Genomic DNA, 27837 nt, shown 5'->3' with positions numbered 1-27837 from the left:
GAATGGCTGCCAGTGCCAGAGGGCAGGGCTGGATGGGATCTTGGCCATGAGGAATTGTTCCCTGGCAGGGTGGGCAGGCCCTGGCCCAGGGTGCCCAGAGCAGCTGGGGCTGCCCCTGCATCCCTGGCAGTGCCCAAGGCCAGGCTGGGCACTGGGGACAGTGGGAGGTGTCCCTGCCATGGCAGGGGTGGGAAGAGATGATCTTTAAGGTCCCTCATAGCCCAAACCATTCCATGGATCTGCAGGTCCCGTGAGGGCTCAGGGCAGCAGCACCGAAGCCCTGCTGAGGTTCCTGTGCAGAACCCAGCCCCAGACACCATCAGTTCCTCCCCAGTCCTGCTCTGAGTGTCCCGGGAAGCAGGAGCTGTGGCACTGGGGAGCCCAGGCTGGCAGGGAACGCCTCCTGTCTGTGGTTTGCAGCCTGTGAGGTTCCCCCTTCCCCACGCTGGGGGGAACAGGAGGCACAGCTAAATGTGGCACCACACCAGAAATGCTGGGGTTTGCTCCATGACAGGACAATGAACCATCAACCCTTCGGCTGAGGCCGATCCTGAGGAGCTCAGAGAGGCATCCCAGGGCTCAAAGGGGCTGGAAATTCAGTTTTTTATTGCTTGTGGATGGGCCTCTGTCCCTTCCGAGGTGAGGGCGTTGGTTCCATTTAGATGCCAAGTTCAGATTCCAAGCCAGACACCACTGGGGGTTCCTCAGCCCCCAGGGTGGGTGGGAAGGTGCCCAATGCACCAGGTGAGCCTGGTCCTGCTCAGAGAGAGCCCCCCCTCAAAGATGGAACACAGGGAATGTTTGGAACTGACCAGGAAATGGGAATGAAGCTGGGCTGGTGCCTCTTTTACTGGAAAAGGGCCTACAGAAGAAAATAATCCCAAATGGCATTTTGGGCTGGCTGGAGCCTGAGCTGCACTCACAGACGTTTGCCCTTCAGTTCTCCTCTGAGTTTTGCTCCCCTGCTCTGAAAGCAGGAGTGAGTGGAGCAGTGGGTTCATTTCTGAGGTGGCTGCAGAGGAAAGGAAAGCCATGGTGCTGCCCCAGGACAGCTCCCACAGGAGGGCCTCAGGCAGGAACTGGAGCCATGCCACCACCTCTGAGCCCTGTCCACCTGTCCTGAGCCATGCCTGGATGTGCTTGCTGAGCCCTTCCTGGGTGTGCTGAGCCCTTCCCGGGTGTGCTGAGCCCTTCCCAGGTGTGCTGAATCCTGTCTGGGTGTGCTGAGCCCTGTCCGGGTGTGCTGAGCCCTTCCCAGGTGTGCTGAGTCCTGTCTGGGTGTGCTGAGCCCTGTCCGGGTGTGCTGAGCCCATCCCGGGTGTGCTGAGCCCTTCCCGGGTGTGCTGAGCCCTGTCCGGGTGTGCTGAGCCCATCCCGGGTGTGCTGAGCCCTGTCCGGGTGTGCTGAGCCCTTCCCGGGTGTGCTGAGCCCTTCCTGGGTGTGCTGAGCCCTGCCCTGGGTGTGCTGAGCCCTTCCCTGGGTGTGCTGAGCCCTTCCTGGGTGTGCTGAGCCCATCCCGGGTGTGCTGAGCCCATCCCGGGTGTGCTGAGCCCTGCCCTGGGTGTGCTGAGCCCTTCCCGGGTGTGCTGAGCCCATCCCGGGTGTGCTGAGCCCTGTCCGGGTGTGCTGAGCCCTGCCCTGGGTGTGCTGAGCCCTTCCCGGGTGTGCTGAGCCCTGCCTGGGTGTGCTGAGCCCTGCCCTGGGTGTGCTGAGCCCTTCCTGGGTGTGCTGAGCCCATCCCGGGTGTGCTGAGCCCTGTCCGGGTGTGCTGAGCCATGCCTGGGTGTGCTGAGCCCTGCCCGGGTGTGCTGAGCCCTGTCCGGGTGTGCTGAGCCCTGCCCTGGGTGTGCTGAGCCCATCCCGGGTGTGCTGAGCCCTGCCCGGGTGTGCTGAGCCCTGTCTGGGTGTGCTGAGCCCATCCCGAGTGTGCTGAGCCCTGTCCGGGTGTGCTGAGCCCATCCCGAGTGTGCTGAGCCCGCTGAAGATCCCCTGGACGCCCGCGTGGAGGCAGCCGGCCCTAATGAGCGCTAATGAGCGCCGGGCTAACGAGGAGCTCCCCCAGGGGCTGCGGGGTTTCAATGACCGCCGAGGCTGTGCGGAGCTCTGCCCCTGGAGAGGCCGCTGCTCTTGCCCAGGGAAACGTGCCTTGTGCTTTTCAGGGAAAACACGGGCACGGGGGGCTGCAGGGAGCGGGATCTGCCCCCGTGAGGGTGAGCTGAGACAGGGAGTGTGCATGGGAACATGGCAGGGCACTGCCAACACGGGGCTCTGCCGGGGCACGGCCCGTGGGATGGCTGCTGTGCCACCATCCCGTGGTATAACTGCTGCTGTCCCTGTGCCATCACCCCATGGGATAACTGCTGCTGCTCCTGTGCCATTATCCCACAGGATAACTGCTGCTGTCCCTGTGCCACCATCCCAGGGGATAACTGCTGTCCCTGTGCCACCATCCCACAGGATAACTGCTGCTGTCCCTGTGCCACCATCCCAGGGGATAACTGCTGCTGTCCCTGTGCCATCACCCCGTGGGATAACTGCTGCTGTCCCTGTGCCATCATCCCATGGGATAACTGCTGTCCCTGTGCCATCATCCCGTGGGATGGCTGCTGCTGCTCCTGTGCCATTGCTGTCCCCCAGCCCAGCTGATGCCACCCATGGATCCCTTTGTTTGTCCTGGACACGTCCTGCACCTCAGAGGTGACTCTGGGGCACTCTGGGAGCAGGACCCAGCTCTGGCCCCTCAGTTTGGGAAGGACTTTGGGACCCTAAGCACATCCAGAGGGGCCAAGGAGGCTGGAGAGGGGCTGGGAACACAAACCCTGTGAGTGAGGAAGCCCTGAGGGAGCTGGGGGTGCTCAGCCTGGAGCAAAGGAGACTCAGGGCTGCCCTCCTCACTCTGCACAGCTCCTGAAAGGGGCCTGTGCTCAGCTGGCCCTGGGCTCTTTCTCCAGCAGCACTGACACAACCAGAGCACACAGCCTCGAGCTGCACCAAGGGAAATCCAGGCTGGAGAGCAGGGAAAAGGTTTTTCCAGCAAGGGTGAGAAAGTTCTGGAATGGCTGCCCGGGGAGGTGGTGGAGTCCCCATGCCTGGGTGTGTTTAACAAAGCCTGGATGTGGCACTGGGTGCCAGGGTTCAGTTGAGGGGTTGGGGCTGGGCTGGACTCGATGGCCTTGAAGGTCTCTCCCAACCTGAAGCAGTTTGGGGGTGGCTGCCTGTCCCTGTCCCAGCTGCCAGCAGTGTCCCCATGGCAGTGGCAGTCCCAGGATGTCCCCGGGGTGGATCCACTGTGCCTGTGGATCCAATTCCCACAGGAGAGGACGACGGCAGGGCCCTGGTGCGGGGGGCAGCCAGGGTGTCCCTCTGTCCCCACCGGCCTGGCCAGGAACACATCCCCAGCAGGTGCCAGTGCCCTGACCCCGCTGTGGTGGAAGCCTGGCAGGGGCTGCAAGAAGAGAGCAGCAGCCATGGGCTCGTAAAATAGACTACATGCTTTATTGGATTGAAAAGTTTTATGAAATGACAAAAAAACAAAAAACAAAAACCACCTTAAATCAAGAGTTGGCAGATGTGTCAACGGTTGCCGTTTGGTGGATCCCCAACCCCTTCCCCAGAAGCATCCACAGGTCTCTGCCACCACAAGCAGCTCTGGCCCCGACCCCGCTGGCCCTGCTCCCGGGGGGCCCTGCCTGTGACAGCAGGGTGCCCACAAATTGGGGTACCCAGGAATCAGGGTGCCCATAAACTGGGGTGTCCACAGATCAGGGTGCCCACGGATTGGAGTACCCATAAATCAGGGTGCCCATAAATTGGGGTGCCCATAGATCAGGGTACCCATAAATTCAGGTGCCCACAAATCGAGGTGCCCACAGATCGGGGTGCCCACGAATTGGGGTGCCCACAGATCAGGGTGTCCATGGAATCGGGGTGCCCAGGCAGCAGCCCTGTTGTGGGGCTGAGCCCACCCCCCCTGTCCCCAAGGATATGCAGGCACTTAGAGTCATTGAGAGGAATTTTTCACTTATCCCAAAGCAACAGTGAAATCGTTTAACTCCCGCCTACGGAACAAAAAACACCTTTGTAGCCCTTCCTGAATTGTCAAGACACAAATATATTACTCTGGCATAAAGCAAGGCCCCGGGGGCTCTCGGCATCTGGCCCAGCCTCCTCTTCTTCCTCCTCCCCCCATTGTGCATCTTCCTCTGCCTCGGCAGGAGCAGCCCCTGCCCACCCCAAGGACGTGCGGGACGGTGGTCTGGGGACGGAGGGGGTGCTGAGGACAGGGACCCTGGGCTGGGGGGTTCTGTGGTGCCAGGGAGCCACCTCGAGTGGGGTGGGAAGGGGCTTGGGGGCTCCCCTGGCAGCTCTGGGGCTGGGGGATGCTCCTGGAGGAGCTGGGAGAGGGGGGTCAGGGATGGGACAGGGCCCAGGGTGGGGCAGAGCTCATCCCTCAGTACTCAGCCCTGGGAATGGGGCAGAGCTCATCCCTCAGTACTCAGCCCTGGGGATGGGGCAGAGCTCAGGGATGGGGCAGAGCTCATCCCTCAGTACTCAGCCCTGGGGATGGGGCAGAGCTCATCCCTCAGTACTCAGCCCTGGGAATGGGGCAGAGCTCATCCCTCAGTACTCAGCCCTGGGAATGGGGCAGAGCTCATCCCTCAGTACTCAGCCCTGGGGACGGGGCAGGCCCCATCCCTCGGGACAGGCTCGGCCCTCACAGGGAGTGGGCTCAGCCACAGCTGCTGCCCTCAGTGGGGGCCCCGCAGTGGCCGGGGCTGTGCTGGGGACACGCCGGGGTGAGCTGGGGGCTGTGAGCAGCAGGATGTGACCCACAATGTGCTGAGGGAGGACAGGAGGACGGACTGAGCCCCGGGTCAGGCTGGCACAGCCAGGGACACCCCGGCGTGTGGCCCCAGGGCAAGGGGGACACTGCCTGTGTGGGGGGCACAGAGCCCCAGCGCCCGGCCTGCTCCAGGGGAGGGCTCTGTCATGGTCCTGCCCCCCAGGCACGGCCTGTCCCCTGCCCTGAGAGCCCTGCTGTGTCCTGGTCCCTCCCTCTGGCCCTGCCCAGCTGGGACAGGGGACACAGGACAGGGGACAGGCCCTGCTCCCGGGAGCCCCCTCCTCTCCTCTTCATGTGGATGTGGCGGCTGGACTGGCTCTGCACCAACACCCCTTGGGATGGTCCTTCCCTCCCTGTCCTTGTCACCAGGGTCCTTTCCTCACTGTCCCATTCACCAGGGCCCTTCCCTCCCTGTCCCTGTCACCAGGGTCCATCCCTCACTGTTCCCTGTCACCAGGGTCCTTCCCTCCCTGTCCCTGTCACCAGGGTGGTTCCCTCCCTGTCCCTGTCACCAGGGTGGTTCCCTCCCTGTCCCTGTCACCAGGGTCCTCAGCCAGGTCCCGGGCACGGCAGGTTCGGAGCAGTGCAGGGCACCGGGGAAGCACAGCCCGGGCCAGGCGTGCGTCCCTCCTGCCCCTGTCCCGACCTTCCCCAGGCACCGGGCAGAGCCGTGCGGGGACAGCCCCGTCCCCGCGGCCCCCGGGGGCACCGGGAGCACACAAGTACCGGCGGCAAGGGCAGAGTCCTCCCCTGCTCCTGCGCAGCGAGAGCTGCTCGGGACGGGATCCCCTTCCCAGGGGCGCAGCCGAGGGGCCGGGGTGGGAAAGTGACTCGGAGCAATGAGGGAGAACCGCTGCGAGCGGAGTCACCGCAGGGGCAGTGCGGAGCGGCCCCGGCCCGCCCTCAGCCTGTGCAAAAGTCGGAGGAGGCAGGAAAACAAATTAATAACAACAATAAAAAATAAAATTAAAAAAAAAAAAATAAAACCACATTGAAACCAAACCCAAAGGCCGCGTGGCTGAGCAGAGCAGGAGTAACTGGAAGCCATGCACAGCAAAGCCGGGACCGCAGCGGTCGGAGGGAGGGCAGGGGCGGCTCTTCTCGCGGGGAGCCGGCGGCGTCGCGCTTCTCGTCTCGGAGATGAGGAAATAAATAAGTTTAAATAGCTCCTCCCGTGCCGGCGCCGGGGTGACTCGGGGAGCGGAGAGTGCCGGGGCCGCGCTGCGTTCCCGGTGCACGGCCGGCCCCGGGCCCGGCGGGACGCGTCCGGGGGTCTCCCCCCCTACTTCTTGGGCTTCTTGAAGATCTTTAGGGGGAACTTTTTCTTGCTCTGGCCGAGGTCAACCTCGTCGCCCGTCAGGCTGCTGTCCTCGTCCCCCGGGCTCTTCTTGGCGGCCAGCTGCGGGATGCGGGTGTTCCTGGCGCCGCTGGGCCGGCAGTCAGAGATGGGGGAGGGGGTGTCGGGGTCGGTGGAGCTGGGGCTGTGCGACCGGGACGAATCCGAGTGGCTGGGCTTGCCGGCCGTCGGGTGGTGGCTGATCTCCCCCAGGCTGGAGGACTTCTCCATGCCGTGGTTCACCGTCATCATCTTCTTCATCACCATGGGGCTCTCGGGCAGCCGCTCCTGCAAAGCCGCCAGGGCGGAGGGCTCCCCGTGCCGGCTGCCGCCGTTGGGCGTGGGCGCGCCGGGGCCCGGGGGCCCGGGGACAGCCTCCTCCATGGACCTGGTCAGCAGCGTGGGCCGGGCAGCCAGCAGCTTGGGCGCCGAGCTGGGGATACGCTGGTGGTCGCTCAGGTGCGGGATGGAGGAGTCGGAGTCGCAGCGAGTTAAATCTCTGCGGTGGAGAGCGCCGGGAGAGAGGGGTCAGTGCCCACCCGGCCCGGCCCCGCACACACGGATGGCAGCAGCGGCTGAGAGACCCCAGTGACCCCGAGAGGGGCTGGCACTGAGCCCTTGCCCACCCGGCCCCGGCTCGGCCCCTCTCTGTGCCCCAGGGTCGGGGATCCCTGAGCCGGGGGCTCACCTCGAGCAGCTCGAGGGAGCGAGGACATGGGAATGGGATGGAGGCTCAATCCTCCCCATGGATCCCAGGGGGATCCTTCAGTCTGTGATAGGATCCATTGCTCCCCATGGAGATCCCTCAGTCCAGGACAGGATCCATTCCTCCCCCTGGATCCCAGGGGATCCCTCAGTCTGTGATGGGATCCACCCTCCCCATGGATCCTGGGGGACCCCTCAGTGTGTGATGGGATCCATTCCTCCCCCTGGATCCCAGCTCCCCCCAGATTCCCCGGGGGTCCCTCAGCCATTGCCCCATCCGTGTGTGCCCACGCCCCCCGGGCCCCCCGCCCCTGCCCCTTGCCTGGCTCAGCCGGTGCCAAGCTCTAACCCCATGGGAGGAATCGGAGCTTGGCCATGCCCACACGAAGCCATGCCCAGCCCCGCCGCTGCACGAGGTTTGTGCCCAGCCTGTGCCTACCGGTGACGGCCCACGGGGCTCCAGAGCCCTCTGGAGAGTGGGAGGCAGGAGCACGAGGGAAATGACAAGTCACAGCTCGCTCCTCCCGGCTGGATGCTGCTGGCCCCCTCCCCGGGGCCCCTGTGCAGGTGCCAGCCTGCCCAGGCAGCCGGGCCAGGGGTTCCAGTGCTGCCCACGGAGGCCAGGGCACGGGCAGAGCTGCCCCCCGGGCAGGGGATGGGTGAGGGGCCCCGGCCCTGCCCACGCACAGGAGGGAGCAGCGGAATGGGAGGCAAATGGAAAGGGAAGGAGCAGGGGAAGAGAAGCGAGAGGCGGTGGGAAGAGGTGGGAGGTGCTGACCTGTCCCTCGCCCTGGAGCCCCCCGATCTCTGCTCTTGGCACAGACCCCTGCACATAGGTGAGCAAACCTGCCTGGCACTGCACAGAGCCCCCAGATCATCTCCTACGGTACCACCATCAACATCGGCCTGGAGGCAGCCAAAGAGACCGGCAAGACAAGGAAAACCTCCTTAACAGAGCTGGAGACATCCAGGGAGAACTGCAGAGATGTTCAGGAATCCCAGACTGGTTTGGGTGAGAAGGAACTGGGAGGACCACCCAGAGCCACCCCTGCCATGGCAGGGACACCTCCCACTGTCCCCAGTGCCCAGCCTGGCCTTGGGCACTGCCAGGGATGCAGGGGCAGCCCCAGCTGCTCTGGGCACCCTGTGCCAGGGCCTGCCCACCCTGCCAGGGAACAATTCCTCATGGCCAAGATCCCACCCAGCCCTGCCCTCTGGCACTGGCAGCCATTCCCTGGGTGCTGTCCCTGCATCCCCTGGAAATTGTCTCTCTCCAGCTTTCCTGGGGCTCCTGCAGGCCCTGCAAGGCCACCCTGAGCTCAGCCCAAAGCTTCTCCTGTGCAGGTGAACAATCCCAGCTGTGCCAGCCTTTCCTCCCAGCAGAGCTGCTCCATCCCTCTGCCCATCCTGGAGCCTCCTCTGGGCTCTCTGCAGCAGCTCCAGCTCCTCCCTGGGCTGGGCCCAGGCCTGGGGCAGCTCTGCAGGTGGGAAATCAGCTGAGGGGGCACAATCCCAATCCCTTTCCTCTGCCCACCCTGTGAGATCAGCCCAGGGCACAGGGATTTCAGGTCCCAGTGCTCATGGCCAGGCCCTGTGGAGCTTCTCCCACCAATCTCCAGCTCCTTCTCCCAGGGCTGCTCCCAGTCCATTCTCCCCAGGCTGTGTTTGTGCTGGGGTTGCCCCCAGCCAGCTGCAGGCCTTGCCCTTGGTCCTGCTGAGCTGCACGAGGCTGGCAGGGTCCCAGCTCTCAGCCTGCCCAGGTGCCTCTGGATGCCCCATCCCATTCCTGCAGGGTGTGCCCACAGCACCAGCTCTGTGTCACTGCCAGGCTGGGGCTGCCCTGGATCCCTGTCCCTGCCCTGGATCGCTGTCCATGCCCTGGATCCCTGTCCATGCCCTGGATCCCTGTCCATGCCCTGGATCCCTGTCCCTGCCCTGGATCCCTGTCCCTGCCCTGGATCGCTGTCCATGCCCTGGATCCCTGTCCCTGCTCTGGATCCCTGTCCATGCCCTGGATCCCTGTCCATGCTTTGGACCCCTGTCCATGCTCTGGATCCCTGTCCATGCTCTGGATCCCTGTCCCTGCCTGGGATCCCTGTCCATGCTCTGGATCCCTGTCCATGCCCTGGATCCCTGTCCCTGCCCAGGATCCCTGTCCCTGATGATGTTTCCCAGCACTGGTCTCAGTCCTGGCCTCCTCATGCTCTCCACAAAGTGCTGGCACACACTGGAGTCCTGCCTGTGCTGGGATAGGCCCAGAACCTTCTCCTTGTGCTGGAACAAGAGCATTCCTTTAACAGAACCCATGGAATAAAGCTGGGCCCTCGTTCCGCAGCTCCAGGGAACACACGGAGGAAAAGAGGATCCTGTGGGTGGCTGGCATTCAGCCCTGGATCCAGTGGGGGAGCCCAGCTGTGCAGAACACCTCAGCTCTCCTCCTGCCCAGCAGCAAGGAGCCCTGGGCACTGCTGGCATTGTCCCTGTCCTCGCCTGGGGCCCAGCCTGGCTGGTGTCTGAGCCACATCCCAGGTGAGCTGCTGGGAGAAGGGAACAGCCCAGTGGTGTGAGATCCCAGGGGATTCTGAGTGGGCAGCTGGAGCCTTCCAAGGGACACAAGTGCCATCATCACACGTGTGGAGCCTCCGAGCTCCCAGGGACACCAGGGGATACTGCAGAAGGTCACTGTCACGGCCGGTGGCCCATGGCTGTCACTGTGGTAACTGGGATAGCTGGGGTAACTGGGATAGCTGGGGTAACTGGGATAGCAGGGGTAACTGGGATAGCAGGGGTAACTGGGATAGCTGGGGTCCCAGCAGGGCTGGAGAAGGAGCCAGGCTGTGGGGCAGAACCTTGGCACAGGAACGGTGCTGGGCAGAGCCAGGGTCAGGGCCAGGCAGGATCGGGTCCTGGCAGGAATGCAGGGCCCACTCTGGACTCATGGAGGGGGTGGGAGAGCCCTGAGGGACCCCACATGCCCTGGCTGGGGATGGGGGCACAGCAACACCTGCTCCCTTCACAGGCAGTGCCCCAGCTCCACCAGAGAATCTAATCTCCTCCAGGAAATCCAGTCCGTCCCTCTGGCTGCCACAGTCCCACAGGGAGAGACCCGGGTCAGGGCCCGTGATAGAAATCCTTTCTAACAGCAAGAGGGCAGCAGATACTGGAGAAAATGGATTTTCTTCCAACTGAGGAGACTTCAAGGATGTGTGAAGAGGTGAGTGTTCCCTGCTGGGCTCCATGGAGCTGCTCCCTCTCCTGCAGGCCTGGCAGGTTTCAATGCAGCAGGGGCAGCAGAGGACAGCAGCAGATGGAGAGCCATGCTCTGCTCCACGAGGATCTTCTGTCTGGAGAGCAGAGTGGGAACCCGATCCCAGGACAGCTGGTCCCACACTGCAGAGCCGGGCAGGGCCTCGGTGACACCAGGGCCACCGTGTCACCTCCTGGGGCCGCTCTGGCTGCAGCACAGGGTGCGTGTCCCCGCTCCTGGGGTGGCTGTTCTCTGGGATCTCACCCTGGAGTGGGTGCACCACATGGGTTCCACCTCCTGGGAGCCCCAGTTCATCCCTCTGGGCTCATCCAAGGGGGCTGAAGGAGCTGATGCCCAAGAGCACACAATTCCCAAATATTCCTACTCTGCTCATACACAATCCCTCCAGCTGCAAGTCAGGAATATATTCCTGAAGGACACAGGGAGGAGCTGGTGACAGCAGCAGCCACCAGAGCAGCAGAGTGCCCACCCTGCTGTGCCAGGCTCTGGGGATATCCTGGCACGGAGGGCACAGCCACCACAGCAGGGACAATCCAAGGGACACCTGGCACAGGCACAGGGCCCTCCTGCATTCCTGTTGGGGCACCCACGGGATGATTTTGGGAGCTGAACACCAATGGCCAGGAACTTCTGGGATTTTCTTCAGCCCCAAATGAGCCTTTTCCTGGTGGCTCCCACAAAGAAGTGCACGAGAGCAGGGACAGGATTCCTGAGATCACACTGAGGAGTGGACACTCTTGAGTCCATGCCAGGACAACAGGGAGGAAAGAGCATTCCCAGGATGAGGCTCAGCAAGGCCTGCCCTATATCCCACTGATTTCCATGAGGATTATGCTCCTCAACTGTTCCAGCACACTTTCAAGAGGAAAAGCTATCCCAGGACAGGCTGGCCTTGGATGGGATCCCAGGCAGGGATCAGAGGAGGTGTTTTTGTGGAGCAGCAGGAGCCCCTGACAGCTCATCCCTCCTGGAAACCACAGAGCAGCAACTGGACAGAGAAATACCTGGGAGCCCGAGCCTTCCTCCACGCCAGCAGCTCTCCCTGCTCTTTTCCATGGATCCAGGCACTCCAGCACCTCCACAGAGGGACCCTGCCTAAGGCAGGATGGGTCTGCTTCCTCCTGGCTCCCTCCCACCCCACCAGGATCCACCCGAGCCGGGAGGGAGGGAGGGAGGGAGGGTGAGGAGATGGGGATGGTGAACAAAAGAAGCAGAGAGCAAAGCATGGAAAAGGAAAGCTTGGAGTACAGGAAGCCTGGGAGTGGAGGAGCAGGGGAGGAGCAGCAGGAGGATGGAGAACAAACACCTATTTTTCCCCAGCCCTGCAGCCCATGAGGGATTTCTCTGGGTGTTCCTGCTGGGGTCCAGCCCAGCATGGCCCAGGAGCTGCCCTGGGTGTGCTGCAGCAGCCACAGAGCCCTGGCTGCCCCATCCCTCTGTGTCTGGCTCTCAGAGCACCCTCAGCTGCTGGGCTCTGTGTGTGTGGCACCAGGGACCAAGGTTTTTCTTAAGGCAAAGTCCCAAATTTGCAGTGGGGCTGAGCTTGGCACAGCCTCAACGCACACCCAACAGCAGCTTCCTCCCTTCCACCCTGCTTGAGCTGTGAATTACTCATTTCCCTGGATTCCTGACTCTCTCCCTTCGCTGAGCTTTGGCTGCTGCCTCCCTTCCTGGTTGGAGAAGGGCCTGGGCATTTGGTGCTACGCTCCCCTCTCCGTGGGTTTCATCCACCCGAGGCAGGCACTGGCAGCAGAAACCCCTGTGCACACACAGCCCCTCCAGCCCCTCTCCCCCCGGGGACCCCCCGATCCCGCAGCCGCCTCCGGCCCGGAACCGCTCTGACCTTATTGGCGCCGGATCCTCTGAAGCCAATTGCAAAAGAGAAGCAGAGAGTGAGGAGTTGAGGGAGAGGCTCCCTGCCAGGATAACCCCAGCAGGACTCCGGAGACAGCGATCCCCAGCCTCGCTCCTCGGGGGTTGGAGAGGATTCTCCTGCGAGCCCTGCCCAGCCTGGGCTCTGCTGGATGTGCGAGAGGCTAAAGAGCTCCAGCAGCCCCCAGCGCCAGGGGGGCACATTCCTCCTACCGAGGGAGCCGGGACACTCTGGGGCTCTGCTCCTTGCAGTGACTCCCTGGAGGGCCTTTCTGAGGCTCCCCGGGAGGCTGAGGGATGGAAGGAAAGGCCTCCAGGAGCGGGGGTATCAAGGAGGGGCAGCAATCCATCGGCAGCGGCACTTTTGGGGATGCATCAGAGCAGGGCCTGCTAGTGATGCAGCTGGATAAAACAGTTATCAGCACACCACAAACCCACATCCTCGGGCACCCAACTCCTCATTCCTGCTGCTGGGCTGAGCAGGGATGATGAGGTGGGGGAGCTGCCTGCTGAGGTGCAGCTGGAGCAAGTCCCAGGTGGGAGGTTCTGACTCCATCCCTTCTCCTGCATCACCAGCTGGGCTTTGCCACGGGAGCAGGGACAGGACAGGTCACATCCAGTGGTGACCAGCTGGGCTCTGACCAGGGCAGGCCCCACTTATTCCCTCCTCTGGCACCTTCCCCTTCCCTTCCTGGGGTCCCCACACTGGATCCTGTTTCCCTCTGCCACTCTCGGGGGGTCTGCAGGGACTCAGGCTTTGTCCTGGGCAGAACTCCACGTGCCATGGGCCTCAGTGGAAATAAATCACATTTAAACAGCTGTTTTGGACACAGGACATGAGCCCCAGGCTGCCAGAATGAGCTCTCCCTCCTGCAGAGTCAGGGAGGCAATGGAAGCAGGGACCAGCAGCATTCCCAGCTTTTACCAGTCCAACTGGGACAGCTGCAATTGAGCTCCCACTGGTAGGAGTTAATTAATTACACAGCTTCTCATCATCCCCAACCAACCATTACTGAATTAACTGAGATGCTGCTCTTTAATTCTCCATTGTGGAGCAGGTGCAGGAATTTCCCCCTCGGTATTCCAGACTCCAGAATGTGCCTGGGGCTGCTCAGCTTGGAGACACATGGGGCAGGGAGGGGGTGGAACATCCAAACCAGAGACTGTGAACAAGGCCAGGAGAGATCCCAGCACCTGAGGGCAGGGGAACCCACAGGTAAGGGGATAATGGGGCATTGTGCTGGGATGGGTGAAGATGTGGTGACTGGGAATGCTTCCCTGCCTGGAGAAATGATGGTGGAAGGACATTTCCCCTCTCCTCTGCCTCACCCAGGGACTTCCAGCACTCTCCCAGCAGTCTGCTCCCACTACTGAGGGTCAGCAGACTGATTTTAATTTTGCCATGGAGAAAGCATGGAACAGAGATGGAATGACCTGGCAGGAACAGGATTCCCTGGTCCATCACAGCCTCCCCACTGCCTGCATTGAGTGCCTGGCACAGCTGAGGCCACGAGCACACATCCCAGTGTCCCAGGGGATCCCACAGGGACACAACACCTCGGGACTGGCTGCACCCCTGACCCCTGGGACCAGGATGTGTGGGATCTCCCTGGGGTGAAAGCCACCCCAGGAGCCTGACCCTGCGCTTGGGACACACAGCATTCCTGCCAAGCTGTCAGGGCCCCTTGGAGCACCAGGCAAGATTCCTGCTCCTCCCTGTCACCAGCACCATGAACTGGGACAGCTCTGGCATTGAGGGATGGAGGATAACCAGTCCCTAGGATGGACCAAAGAGCCAACTGAAGGGGACCAAGCTAAAGCCAACAGGAGCAGCTCCAGCTCCCTCCTCAGACATTCCCTAGCCACCCTGTTCCTCATCCCTACCAGACCAGAGGCACTCCAGAACACATTGCTATACTGCCACTCTAGCACCTCTGAAAACCATCCCAGATTTCTCCAGCTGCTTCCTCGTGGTGCCCACCCATCATGTTCCCTTTGCAATTCACTTGTGAGGACCCCAGGGAGGTCCAGGCTCCAAATCAGATCAGGTTTGGTGATCAGCTCTGTTACCTCCTCGCATCCCTTGTTCAGGGAACACTGAGCACCTGGGAATTCTCATTTGCTCAGCTGCAGTAAAACAGCAGCAGAGCACCTTGGGAACGCCCCCTCTGAGCTCCTGGGCATGGGGATGGCCCACGGAGTCCTCCTCAGAGGCTCCAGCGGCTCGGGAGAGCAGCAGAAGGAACAAGAGTGGATAAATCACGGAACAAGGGCCCAAAAGAAAAGGGCAGGAGGAAGGTGAGAGAAAGAGCGCCCCAGCAAGCATCAGCTCCGAGGCACGGCAGGCAGGAGGCGGCTAGAAAAGAAACAGCAATATACCCAAAGCTCCCAGTGCGACAGCGAACTCCAGAGGTGACATCAGGAGGGGGCAGGTCGGGGATGGAATCCATCTGGAGGAAATAAGAGGTGGTGTGATGGTAATAGATAGGGTGGACATGGCAAGCAGGAGCAGGTGCGGTGGTGGTGGATGAGGAGCAGGAGGTGGAGGAGGTGGAGGCAGGCGATGGGCTGGAGCCGGGCGGGTCGGAGCCGAAGGACTGTCCGGAGGTGAGGCTGTGCATTCGGCGCAGGGACACTCGGCCCGCGCGCAGCGGGGCCACGGGGCCCGCCTCGGGCTGCCCCGGCACGAGACTCTCTACCAACCTCTGCGATCCGTGGCCGTGCTGCGGCTCCACCAGGCGCTGCCGGACTGTGCTGGGCAAGGCCGGAGCTGCAACGACACAGGGGGACAGTGAGGGGAGGGCACGGCCCACGGAGCTCTGCAGGACAGAGCGAGAGCACAGCCCGGCCCGGCCTGCGGAGCTCCACCAGGACAGAGCGAGGGCACAGCCCGGCCCGGCCTGCGGAGCTCCGCCAGGAGAGAGTGAGGGCACAGCCCAGCCCAGCCTGCGGAGCTCCGCCAGGAGAGAGTGAGGGCACAACCCAGCCCAGCCTGCGGAGCTCCGCCAGGAGAGAGTGAGGGCGCAGCCCGGCCTGTGGAGCTCCACCAGGACAGAGGGAGGGCATAGCCTGGCCTGTGGAGCTCCACCAGGAGAGAGTGAGGGCACAGCCCAGCCCAGCCTGTGGAGCTCCACCAGGAGAGAGCGAGAGCATAGCACAGCCCAGCCTGGCCCGCGGAGCTCAGCCAGGTCTGGCACTGGCCCACTGGCACCATGAGAGCAGCACCACCCCATTAGCACCAGCCCACTGGCACCATCCCCATCCCACTGCCACCAACCACAGCAACACCACCCCACTGGCACCATCCCAGTCCCACTGACACCACCCCAGCAGCACCATCCCACTGTCCTCATGCCACCAGCACTGTCCCACCTCGTGCCAGCAGTTAGGGCCTGTTTAATGCAGAAGCAGCTTTAAGCTGGTGCTGAACATGCTGGATTAATGCCCAGCCCATGGAGAACTCCAGCATTGCTGATGTAGGTGCCTCTGAACACCTTATCTGAGCATCTTGCCTGACGCAGAGAGCGGCTCTGTGTGATTCATCCCACCTGGAGAGCCAAGAACAGGGCACTTCCAGGGCCATTCCACCCTCACAGACACCTCATGGCTCCAGCCCTGCTCCCTGGGTGGGACCTGCACAGCCCAAAGCAGGAGCCCCAGGTGAGCAGGTCAATGTTGGCACCTGAAGCTCTACTCGCAGAGCTCAGCTCTGCTTGATTCACTGGACAGGGGTAGCACCAGGAGCAAAGCCCTGGCAGCATGGAATCATACAGGGATTGGGTTGGGAGGGACTTCAAAGATCATCTCTTCCCAGCCCTGCCATGGCAGGGACACCTCCCACTGTCCCAGGCTGCTCCAAGCCCCAGTGTCCAACCTGGCCCTGGGCACTGCCAGGGATCCAGGGGCAGTTCCCTGGTTGGTTGAAAATATTGGGGTTGAGGATCTTGGCAATGAGGAATTGTTCCCTGGCAGGGTGGGCAGGCCCTGGCACAGGGTGCCCAGAGCAGCTGGGGCTGCCCCTGCATCCCTGGCAGTGCCCAAGGCCAGGCTGGGCACTGGGGACACTGGGAGGTGTCCCTGCCATGGCAGGGGTGGCACTGGATGGATTTAAGGTCCCTCCCAACCCAGACTTTCTGGGATTCATGCCTGATTCCTCCATGCCTGAACTCGTGACTCTGGCCTCAGGGCTCCCAGCCTGTTCCATGACCACTGTGACTGATCAGGGACCCCCTCAACCTGAGAAATATTCGCCTGTGGTTGCCAATTCCCCTTAATCTGGGGAACCACATGGGAATGTCCTTTGGAGCCCCAGCACCAGTCCCTGAACTGCCTTCAAAGCTCCCCAGGATCTCTCCAGCCCTGTGGTCACAGCTGGCTGGAACTGGAGCCCAGCAAGCCCTGAGCAGCTGCCTGTGCCCCACACCTGCCCCCAGGGTCACCCCCAGAGCCAGGGGAGGCCCCTTCACCTGCCTGGAGCCTTGGGAATGCTCCCTCCACCATGGGGAGTGAGATCCCAGGGCTGCAGCCCCATCCCCAGCTGGCTTTATTCCATCCCCATTCCATAGAACATGATCCTCCTCTGGCAGGAGATAAGGTGTTCAGGATTGCTCAGGATTTCTTATGTGCATAAGAAATAATGTACAAATGGGTTAAAAAGATGCAGAGACAGGAAAGCTCAGAAATGGAGGAGGAGGAGAGCTCCTTTGGGAATGGAAGAACCAGCAATCCCTGCTCTGGAAAATCCCAGCTGGACACACAGGGCTCCTCTGGCAGAATGACTCAGGGCTGAAAGAGCCACAGGGACATATTTCCAGTGGAAGAAGGAATAAGAAGGAATAATAATTCTGGCAGCTTGGCTGTTTCCACAGCCCCAAGGTGAACCCCAGTCTTTCCCACTGCTCTTTGCTCCCTACAGTGCCCATCCATGAACTTGGAATTTTACACTATTCTATTGCAAGATTTTTAAAATTCAGCTCCAGGGCTGTAATTCCTGTTTGGGAATCTCACTGTGGAGGGTTCACAAGGATCTGACTGCAGAGTAATTCACTAGGGTGATGGGTTTCTGCCACAGGTTTCTTTTGCCCTTGGGCCATGCTTTTTTCCCTAAGGATTCCCCATTTTTTCCTGGTGTTCCACCCCCTATTTCCCAACTCAGTAGTTCCCACCTTCGTGCTCTCCAAGACTTGCCCTGCATTGAGCTCTGGAGCAGGGGCTGGAACCTGGCTTCCCAGACCCACCACTTCCCTCCAGACCCACGTTTTACCAACATTCCCCCAATTCCCTGCCCAAGGAAAAGCCCTCCCTGCTCAAGGCTGGCACATGCACCTGCTCTGTCTCCCTCTGAAGGGGAGGCTTCCAAAGGAAGCCAAGGCCTGGAGGCTGTGTGCCAACCCCAGGGACAGGATTCCCTAAGAGTGGCACTGCTCAGTTTATTTAGGGATTCTGAGGGAACACAGCACCTGCAGGGAGGGACAGGGCAGCAGGGAAGGAGGTGGGATGGGACAGGGAATGCTGTCACCTCCTCCTGGCCTCACTGGGTCCTTCATCTCCACCTCAGGGGTAAAATGGAGTGAGTCCAACCCCCCAGATTCCCCCACTGCTCCCAGCAGCACGTGGGAGCTGCAGCTGAGATTCTTCTTCATCCCACCAGACTCTTCCCGGGGTTAGTGCAGGTGGCGATGGCTCAGTGAGGACAGATACATTCATTAGTTCCCGTGCCAGAAAGATGGAAAATTGGTGGATGGATTTTAGTCCAGAAAAAGGCCAGAGGGCAGAATAAAAAAATGAGAATAAAATTGAAGAGAACCAAACCAGGGTATTTCCAGAGGGACTGATCCTCCGAGGACAGCGAGGAGCGGTCGCTGAACCTGCGCCCGAAAAGCCAGGCTGCATCTGGGGGCAGCCAGGTGGGAACAGGAGAGAGAGAGATGGGATTTACTGGGGGAGGCAGCACAGGTCCTCACAGCACACCTGGGCAGGAGAAACACTGCTCTCCTGAGGCAGGCTTTGCACACCAAGGAAGGAAACCCTAGGGAAAGGCTGCCTTGCTTTGGGAACTGGAGTGCTTGGCACAGGTGTTTCACCTGCAGGGAGGAGGGAGCAGAAGGGGCAGGCAGGTGAGCAGCTGGGCACACAGCTGGGCACACAGCTGGGCACACAGCTGGGCAGGCTCTCTGCCCACCCCTGGCATGATGGAAGTGCTCTCTGGAAATGCCTCACTCGAGGTGTTTCAAGTGCCAAGAAGCTGAAATCGGGGCTGGAGGCTCCCACCTGGGCCAGCTCAGGCCCCCAGGTGTCACCTGGGACTGTCCAAGCGTCCCTGCCACCAGTGCCCAGCTGGGGCTGTGCCAGGGCTTTATCAGAGATGTCCAGCCTGATTCTGAGGGTGAGTGATAATGAAAAGGAGCTTCCCTTCCCTGAAGCTTTAATGTCCCCAAGCAGAGCTGATCCCACAGACTGTGGCTGCAGCCCCCGTGTCTGCAGAGCCCTGGGAACACACAGGTACCCCCCTTCCTCCTGCCCTACCCAAAGCCTCCAAGCTCTGCCTCCCCTGGCCCTACCCTGAGCTCCCCCCAGGCTGAGGGGATGTGGGCCTGGCACAGAGGGCACCTCCTGCAGCACACAGTGCCAGCCCTGAGACCCTTCTGCTGCTCCCTCCTGCTCCCCCACACAGCCCTGGCTCGGGTTAAATTGTCCAGAGTGGCCCAGAGCAGCTGGGGCTGCCCCTGCATCCCTGGCAGGGCCCAAGGCCAGGCTGGGCACTGGGGCTGGAGCAGCCTGGGACAGTGGGAGGTGTCCCTGCCATGGCAGGGGTGGCACTGGCTGGGCTTTAAGGTCCTTCCAAGCCAATCTACTCTGTGATTCCATGACAGTGCCTGGATCAGGGTGCTGTGCCCTGCCAGGTGCTGCTCCTGTGTCCCCAAGGCCCTGTCCCTGCTCTACCCAAGGGGACACTATTTGGAAAATGCCTTTTGGGAGAAGCAAGGCAGGACCTGGGCCAGCTGCAGGCAGGAACAGCAGCCAGGGCTGGCTGCCAGCTGCTGCAGAGAAGGTGACAGTGCCACCCACCCCTGTGGGTAATTCCAGCAGCTGAGGGGTCACAGGCACAGGGTGATCCACGCTCAGCCCTCCCTCTGTGGGGTCTGGGCTTGGCAGAGCAGGGACAGCCACCCTGGGAGTGGTGCTCTCTGCTACCAACAAAGAGGGACAGGAGGTGCCCGTGGCTGAGCCCAAGGCCTGCACAGAGCTGGGATCTGGGGCAGCCTGGGCTCCAGGGAGTGTTTAACAGGTCCCTGAGGCTGCCAGAATGCTGCTCCCACCCAGAATGCTGCAGGATGCAGGTCCAGCTGGGCCTCAGGAGGGACAACCTTGAGTCCTTTCAATCCCAAAAACGTGCTCAGGCCAAGGGGACATGGGGATAATCCCTTTTCCTGTCCCACTGCCATGTCTACCCATGCCTTTGGTTGGGGTTTTTGGTAAATGCTTAAATCACTGAGTTGACCAGAACATCACAGACAGAATGAAATGATGATTAACAGTTCCTAAATTACCAGTCATGCTGGCATTACCAGGCTCCAAACAACCCCAGCAGTGGGGCCTGGCCTGTTAGGGATGTTCCTGACCCTGATGGACTAACTCTGGTCTGTGGGCATGGAAAACCCAGCTTGGATCAATTATTCCCTCCTCATATAGGTGAACTACAGATCCAGGTCTGCTCTGTGCCACAGCCCCCAGCCCCAGCAGACACAGCCCCTGTTCCCAGGGGAACCCCATTCCCAAGGAGCCCCCATTCCCAGGGAGCTCCCCACATTCCCAGGCAGCTCCCATTCCCCATGGAGACCCCCCAGAGCCCCATTACCAGGGAGCTTCCAGAGCCCACATTCCCAGGGAGCTCCCCCATTCTCAGGGAGCCCCCATTCCCAGGGACCCCCCACCCAGTCCCAAGGAATCTCCAGAGCTCTCATTCCCAGGGAGCCCCTGCATTCCCAGGGAGCCCCCCATGCCCCATTGCCAGGGCCCCCCATTCGTCCCCGGGCTGCCGTACATTGCATGGACATGGGTGACACCAGCTCCTCGTCCAGGTCATCCACGTCGTCGGTGATGATGAAGTGGGAGGGGTTGGGCCGGGGCGTGCCCATCCAGCCCGGGTCGATGTTGAGGGCCGAGGCCAGCGAGGGGATGCCGGGGTTGTTGACGATCTGGAAGCCGCAGAGCAGCTCGATCTGCTGCCAGCGGTGCAGCCGCTCCCGCAGCGCCGCCGTCACCTCGCTCAGCGCTTGTCTGGGGACACAGGGACACACGGGGACAATGCAGGCAGGCATGGGGACACTGACCCTGCACTGCCTGGGGACACAGGGACACACAGGGACAATGCAGGCAGGCATGGGGACACGGCCCCTGCACCGCCTGGGGACACAGGGACAATGCAGGCAGGCATGGGGATACGGCCCCTGCACTGCCTGGGGACACAGGGACACACGGGGACAATGCAGGCAGGCATGGGGACACAGGGACACATAGGGACAATGCAGGCAGGCATAGGGACACAGGGACACACAGGGACAATGCAGGCAGGCATGGGGACACAGGGACACATAGGGACAATGCAGGCAGGCATGGGGACATGGCCCCTGCACTGCCTGGGGACACAGGGAACAGAGAGACAATGCAGGCAGGCATGGGGACACAGGGACAATGCAGGCAGGCATGGGGACACAGCTCCTGCACTGCCCTGGGGACACAGGGACAATGCAGGCAGGCATGGGGACACTGACCCTGCACTGCCTGGGGACACAGGGACACACAGGGACAATGCAGGTAGGCCTGGGGACACGGCCCCTGAAGTGCCTGGGGACACAGGGACACACGGGGACAATGCAGGCAGGCATGGGGACACTGACCCTGCAGCACCTGGGGACACAGCCCCTGCACTGCCTGGGGTGCTCAGAGCTTGTCTGGGGACACAGGGACACACAGGGACAATGCAGGCACTGCCTGGGGACACAGCCCCTGCACTGCCTGGGGTACACTTGGATTTCTTACACAACAAGGCTACAACTGATTTTCTTTTGTTAACACACAGACATGAAGATTTAAAAAAACGTATATATAAAAAAATTTTTAAATGCATTTTTATACTTTAAAAATGTATACATAAATATAAAAATGCATAAATATATATAAAATATATAAAAATATATTTATTATATATAATATATAACAAAATATTTTATATAATGCATATATAAATAGATATTTATATATAAAATGTATATATAATGTATATATCTTTATACATAAAATATATAAATATATATTTATATATAATATATATAAAAATATATATATTAAAAATCTATCAGTCAGAATCAATTTACAAAAACATTGACAAAAGTGTATCAAAAATTAAAGTTGATCATAAAACTTAGTTAAATAGCTGATTTAATAAATAAAATTTCATATTGTAAGTAAAAAAAAGCTTTTAAAAATGAATGTATACATTTTAGTTATCATAACATTTGTACTATTGTACAACCAGTAGTACAACTATAATAGTTGTACTATTGTACAACCAGTGTACTATTGTACAACTATTATAGTTGTACTATAAGTGTACTACTAATCATAGTACCTTGTTTACTCCAATACAATCAACAAAAAATTAACAAAACTATTAAAAAAGTCTACATAGTTTAAAGAGGAGGGGGTGATGTTAGGGTCAGCTGGGGTCAGCTGTGCATCCTGACATGTGAGACACTTTTCATTCCAATTCCAGGAATGCAGCAATTTAAAAATGCAGCAGCAGCAGCTGAAGTACCCAGGGATAACAACAAGGGGGAATGGCTGCCAGTGCCAGAGGGCAGGGCTGGGTGGGATCTTGGCCATGAGGAATTGTTCCCTGGCAGGGTGAGCAGGCCCTGGCACAGGGTGCCCAGAGCAGCTGGGGCTGCCCCTGCATCCCTGGCAGTGCCCAAGGCCAGGCTGGGCACTGGGGACAGTGGGAGGTGTCCCTGCCATGGCAGGGGTGGCACTGGGTGGGATTTAGGGTCCCTCCCAGCTCCAGCCATTCCATGACAATCCCCTAAGCATCCTGCAGCCTCCTGGAACCTCGTTTTGGCAGGACTTTTAATTGCTCCATGTAGCTGTGACTCCGTTTCTCACAGGTAAAATCAGGTTATTGATCAAGAGGAGCAAGTCCAACCCCAGGTCACTGAGGACAACACAAGTTCAGCAAAATGAGCCCCAGAGGCCCTGCAGAGGTGAGGACACTCGTGCCTGGGACAGGGGAGGGATGAAGAGGGGGGTGCTGAGCAGACACTCACTTTGCAGTTAGGATTTTATGATCCACATCATCCAGAGAGGAACTGTGAGCAACATGGAACGTCCCAAAAAGGGTGTTTCGCTTCTTTTTGATCTTTTCAGCCTGGAATATCAACAGAGAAAGGTCACAGAAAGAAGACAACCTGAAGTTTCCTCCAGGCCATGGACATCCTGGATGGGCTGAGACAGGAACAGTCCCTGCAGCTGCCTGCACATGTGGGAATAGAGGGAATGGTGGCATTACTGAGGAATGCTGCTCTCCCTGACACTGGGGTGAGGAATTCCCCAGAAGCAAGCAGCAGGTTGGGGATTTCATGTTCCCTTCTCCCAGCTTCCCAAAAATCAGAGGGAACTGAACTGAAAAGGCTGACATTTCAGGGCAGAGCTGGAGTCCCCATCCCTGGAGGGATTTCACTGCCCTGTGGATGTGGCACCTGGGGACATGGGGCAGTGGTGGCCTTGGCACTGCTCGGGGAATAGGTGGACTTGAAGGTCTCCCAGGGTTTCTCCAACCCAACCCAACCCAACCCATTCCATGATTCCATGAGCCAGGTACCTCACTCAGTGAAGGGCTCTCACACATTGGCTCATCCCTCCCCTGAATAACCACCAAACACACCCCAGGGCGTGGGCTGAGGAGGATTTCTGGTTTGAGGTTGAGTTTGTGCCATTGTATCAGAAATTAAAGTCTCCCACAGCTCTTCCATTCCCAGCTCCAGTGCAGGAACCTGGGACTTAGGAGAGCCAAGGATGTGGGTGCAAGAAGTGACACAGCCAAAGGAAAACTGTTGGAATGTTCGAATGTTCCCAATCAAAGCAGAGGAAGGCAGACAGTTTTCCCTCCTGCCAGCTCAGCTCCATATGGCCACGGGGACGAGGACGAGTCACAACAGCTCCCTGGGCTCATCCCTCAGGGCTAGCACAGAAATCCCAGACCAGGAATGCAGCGATGATTCAGGATCTGGGATTGCACTGCCTGTGCATGCTCATCACCTGGAGCAGGGATGGTGCTGGGAGGTGCAAAGCCTCCTGCTCACCCAGCACCCAGGGCAGCACCCCTGCCCCAGATCCCCAGGGCTCCAGCAGCACCCAGGGTGGGACCTGCCCACCCTGAGAGCCCATGCCTCAGGAACACCATCCTCATCCTCATCATGCTCAGCCCCTGCTCACATCTCACTTGTGCTGCACTTTTACAAGACATAAATTTAAGGCATGAAGAGAGAAACTGCCCTTGAGCTGAGGGCAGGGCTGGATGGGATCTTGGCAATGAGGAATTGTTCCCTGGCAGGGTGGGCAGGCCCTGGCACAGGGTGCCCAGAGCAGCTGGGGCTGCCCCTGCATCCCTGGCAGTGCCCAAGGCCAGGCTGGGCACTGAGGCTGGGAGCACCTGGGATGAAATCAAAGGTGTCCCTGCCCACGGAATGAGATGAACTTTGAGGTCCTTCCCAACCCAAGGCACTCAGGGATTCCACGATGCCACAAACCCAAGAAGATGCAGAGACCCATGTCTGCAGGTTTACCCCCAGCCCTCCCCAGGGACCCAGCAGGAGGCCACTGCAGCTCTCACCCCTTCCTTGGCCACCAGCAGCTGCTTCTCTGCGTTCTGCTTCTTGATGTTGTAGTACTGCACCTCCACCTCGTGGGTCAGCTGCAGCCACTTCTGCAGGGCCTCGGGGGCAGCCCAGCTGCAGTGGGACTCCAGCTCCTTCTCCGCGTTCTTCAGCGCCATCCGCACCTGGGGACAGGCACCCGGGACACATGGAGCGGCTGTGGGGACACGGCCCTCCCACAGCTCCTCCCCCTCTGCTGCCACCCCCCTGCCCAGGCAGCTGCACCAGGTCTGGCAGCAGGAAACCCCTCTGGAGGAGTGGTCGCATCCTGGGGGGTGTGGGAGAGGAGCCACCCACAGGGCAGGCTGCTGCTCCGAGCACCAGAACCTCCCAGGGACCAATCCTGCCGCCCCAAGCTGAGCCCCTTCCCCAGAAACTCACAGCCAGGACTGTGCTCTGAGCACCAGAACCTCCCAGGGACCAATCCTGCCGCCCCAAGCTGAGCCCCTTCCCTAGAAACTCCCAGCCAGCTCTGTGCTCTGAACACCAGAACCTCCCAGGGACTAATCCTGCCACCCTAAGCTGAGCCCCTTCCCTAGAAACTCACAGCCAGCACCATGCTTTGAGCACCAGAACCTCCCAGGGACCATTCCTGCCGCCCTAAGCTGAGCTCCTTCCCCAGAAACTCACAGCCAGGACTGTGCTCTGGACACCAGAACCTCCCAGGGACCAATCCTGCCACCCTAAGCTGAGCTCCTTCCCCAGAAACTCACAGCCAGCACCATGCTTTGAGCACCAGAACCTCCCAGGGACCAATCCTGCCACCCTAAGCTGAGCTCCTTCCCCAGAAACTCACAGCCAGCACCATGCTTTGAGCACCAGAACCTCCCAGGGACCATTCCTGCCACCCTAAGCTGAGCCCCTTCCCTAGAAACTCACAGCCAGGACTGTGCTCTGAGCACCAGAACCTCCCAGGGACCAATCCTGCCACCCTAAGCTGAGCTCCTTCCCCAGAAATTCCCAGCTGAGCTCCCTCTCAACCCCTCCTCATCACCAGGAGCCACAGGAAACCCCTCTGGAGCTGATGGCATGGTACATGAGGTGGTTAAAAGGGAATTAGGCTCGCAGAGAGGATGCTCTGGGGATTCTGCAGCCTCTAGAAGCTCTGCAGAGCTTGCTGCCTGTCTGTAACTCCCCCTGTGGAGGCAGAGCCCCTGACAGGCAATCCCTGTCTCACCACAGCTCCCAGCCAAGCCCAGGGAGCTCGTCAGGAGACAAATTCCACACTGCACAAAGTGAGAAAAATATTTAGACACAAAACATGTGCTGCTGGTCAGGAAAAGAAACAGCCTGGCTGCATCAGCCACTCCTGGGGTGTCTCCTTCATCCCCAGGCTCCTGCACACGCTGACACCCCACAGAGACAAGGATTAGAAGGGACTGGCTGAGAAGCCAGCTGAGCACACTGCAGCCTCACAGAAAAGCCTGCAGTGGTGCAGACCCCCAGGAATGAAGGGGTGTGCTGCAGTGCCCACCCTGTGGAGAGGCTTCCACAGCCTGGCAAGCCCTACAGGAAGGGAAGGTGTGCCAGCCTGGAGCAGCAGCAGGACGGCACCACAACGCCAGGGCACGCTGCAGGGATGGGCACTGTGCCACCACAGCGCCCTGGGGCTCAGGGGGGCTGTGCCTGCCAGCCCAGCACTGCCCTGCTCCTGCAGCTCCCAGCCCACGGGCAGGCCGTGCCTGGCGGCGGTGGGCGGATGCAGAGCAGGGGTTTTGTGCAGCACTGCTCACTCTTGGAGCTTTGCCCTGGATGTGTTCTGCTTTAACTCAGCCTGGGGGTTTTCAGGGAGCCAGGAGCCCCAGGGTAGAGGCAGATCTCTGAAATTGTGTGTTTTACCCAGAAGGAGCATCCATCCAGGAGCAGCCCTGAGGCACCACACACCACAGGTCAAACACTTGTGCCACTTGTGTGTGATTTAGGGCTGTTCAGTATAAAACTGCCCAAATCAGTCCCAGAGCCTGGGTTTCTCCTGGCTTTTCCCATTGCACACCAGCAGCACCAGTCAGGTGCTGCTCCCACCTCAGCAGAACTCTGACCATCACCCACAGGCATCTGGGATTTGGGAATACAGAGGAAACATGGGTAGGAAATCTGTCACTGGTTGTTAGGGGTAGAGGAGTGCTCATAACACTCACAGGAACAAGGTTTTTAGGGAATGGTGGGAAAGGGAAGTGCTGTGGCACAGGCAAGGACCAGTGGCTAAAATGAGTGTCCATGACCCAAACTCTCATGGTTCTGAGGGAGTCCGTGCAAACAGGAGTTACATTGTGTGTGTCTCCATTCTCCTGGGAAGACCTTTAAGACCCCATTTGGATCACTAAGAGTAACAATTTATAGGGAAATTTATATAAAAGTCATACTCTGCCCTGGTGAAACCCCACCTGCAGAGCCTCCAGCCCTGGGGCCCAAGAGCAGGAGGATGTGGAGCTCCAGGAGCCAGGCCAGAGGAGCCCCAGAGCTGCTCCAGGGCTGGAGCCCCTCTGCAGCCAGGCTGGGAGAGCTGGGGGTGCTCACCTGGATAGGAGAAGCTCCAGGCAGAGCTCAGAGCCCCTGGCAGGGCCTGCAGGGGCTCCAGGAGAGCTGCAGAGGGACTGGGGACAAGGCCTGCAGGGACAGCACCCAGGGAATGGCTGCCAGTGCCAGAGGGCAGGGCTGGGTGGGATCTTGGCCATGAGGAATTGTTCCCTGGCAGGGTGGGCAGGCCCTGGCACAGGGTGCCCAGAGCAGCTGGGGCTGCCCCTGCATCCCTGGCAGTGCCCAAGGCCAGGCTGGGCACTGGGGACAGTGGGAGGTGTCCCTGCCATGGCAGGGGTGGGATGGGATGAGATTTAAGGTCTTTCCAGCCCAAACCGGTGTGGGATTCTATTCCACAATTCCCTCAGTGTTCTCTGTGGCCCCACTGGGGTCTGTGGAAGGTGCCCCAGTGAGGAGGGAGAGATGGATGGAGATCCTGGGAACAGGACACTCTCCATCCCATACACCCAACTGCAGCAGGACCATCCCAAGGCTCCAGCGTGGCCTGGGTGATCAGAACCCTGGTGCAGAGCAGGTCTGTGTTAAGGCTCCCTGGGAGCAGTGTGGGGTCACAGGGGTGACAGGTTAATGTCACAGGTGTCCTGGGGCAGTGGGGCAGTGCTGGGGTTACTGTCACACAGTGCTGTGGGACACTGCAGTACTCACCTGCCTTCAGCCTGGGCAGCTCACAGGTCACACCAGCTCCTGGGCTCCTTGATGGGAACGCAGGGCAAGGGCAGGGTGAGAGCTGGGCTGCTCCAGAGCTGGGGCCCAGGGCTCCCAGCCCCACCATGCCCAAACACACTGCCCCAGGGGCTGTCTGTGCCAGCAGGGACACCCCAGGCCCTGTGCAGAGGCTGGATGGCCACAGGAGGATGGATCAGAGCACTCCTGAGGGGCTCGGGGCTGCTGCACTCCCAGGGAGGAAGGGAATTTGCTGTTTGTCCCCCTGCACTGACTGCCCCAGGGCTCTCAGGACACTTGGTCCTGCCTTGCCTGGGGAAGCCCTGGATTCCTGCCCTGGTTTCATCCCCGTCCTCCATGGTGGCAAAAAAGACTGGACACAGCAGGGAGGATACACACACAAACACATGGCCTTGGAACATCCAAGGAACCTGCCTGGCTCATGCAGGTCTGGCTCCAGTCTCAGTTTAAACTGATCTGTAACTTGCAGCCAGGTGAGAATTGTTCCTCAGGCAAGACAGAAAGCAGCTACTGGGATTGAGGGTTTGGACTTCCTTGTAGGTTTGGGGAAGTTAAGGTTGGAAACTGGGAAAATTTCCTTATGGAAAGGGTTGTCCAGCCCTGACACAGGCTGCCCAGGGCAATGCTGGGGTCACATCCATGGAGGGATTTAACAGGATGT

General features: G+C 59.9%; 1 protein-coding gene across 9 annotated transcripts in view; it reads right to left on the bottom strand.

Annotated features, from left to right (window-relative positions):
* Window positions 1-3473: 3473 nt before the first annotated feature.
* STIM1 (stromal interaction molecule 1) overlaps window positions 3474-27837 on the bottom strand; it is a 73508-nt gene continuing 49144 nt past the window's right edge. The window contains exons 8-14 of one of the 9 annotated variants that reach the window (XM_071430015.1): window positions 23912-24079; window positions 22347-22447; window positions 20069-20304; window positions 14728-14794; window positions 14404-14474; window positions 11996-12014; window positions 3474-6678 (exon numbers count right to left, since the gene is read on the bottom strand). In XM_071430015.1, coding sequence (XP_071286116.1) covers window positions 6126-6678; window positions 11996-12014; window positions 14404-14474; window positions 14728-14794; window positions 20069-20304; window positions 22347-22447; window positions 23912-24079 — 1215 coding nt within the window. In that variant the 3' untranslated portion in view covers window positions 3474-6125. Of the gene's footprint in view, window positions 6679-11995; window positions 12015-12088; window positions 12427-14403; window positions 14795-17835; window positions 17917-20068; window positions 20305-22346; window positions 22448-23911; window positions 24080-27837 lie in introns of those variants that run through there. The other 8 variants (XM_071430021.1, XM_071430014.1, XM_071430018.1 and 5 more) reach the window with 8 other exon arrangements.

This window comes from Agelaius tricolor, unplaced genomic scaffold (genome assembly GCF_023055355.1).
Source record: "Agelaius tricolor isolate 1412-34295 unplaced genomic scaffold, bAgeTri1.0.p SCAF_7, whole genome shotgun sequence".
In the NCBI taxonomy this organism is placed as follows: Eukaryota; Metazoa; Chordata; class Aves; order Passeriformes; family Icteridae; genus Agelaius; species Agelaius tricolor.
The sequence above is the reverse complement of the archived record's forward strand: the minus strand, read 5'-3'. Positions and strand labels throughout refer to the sequence as shown.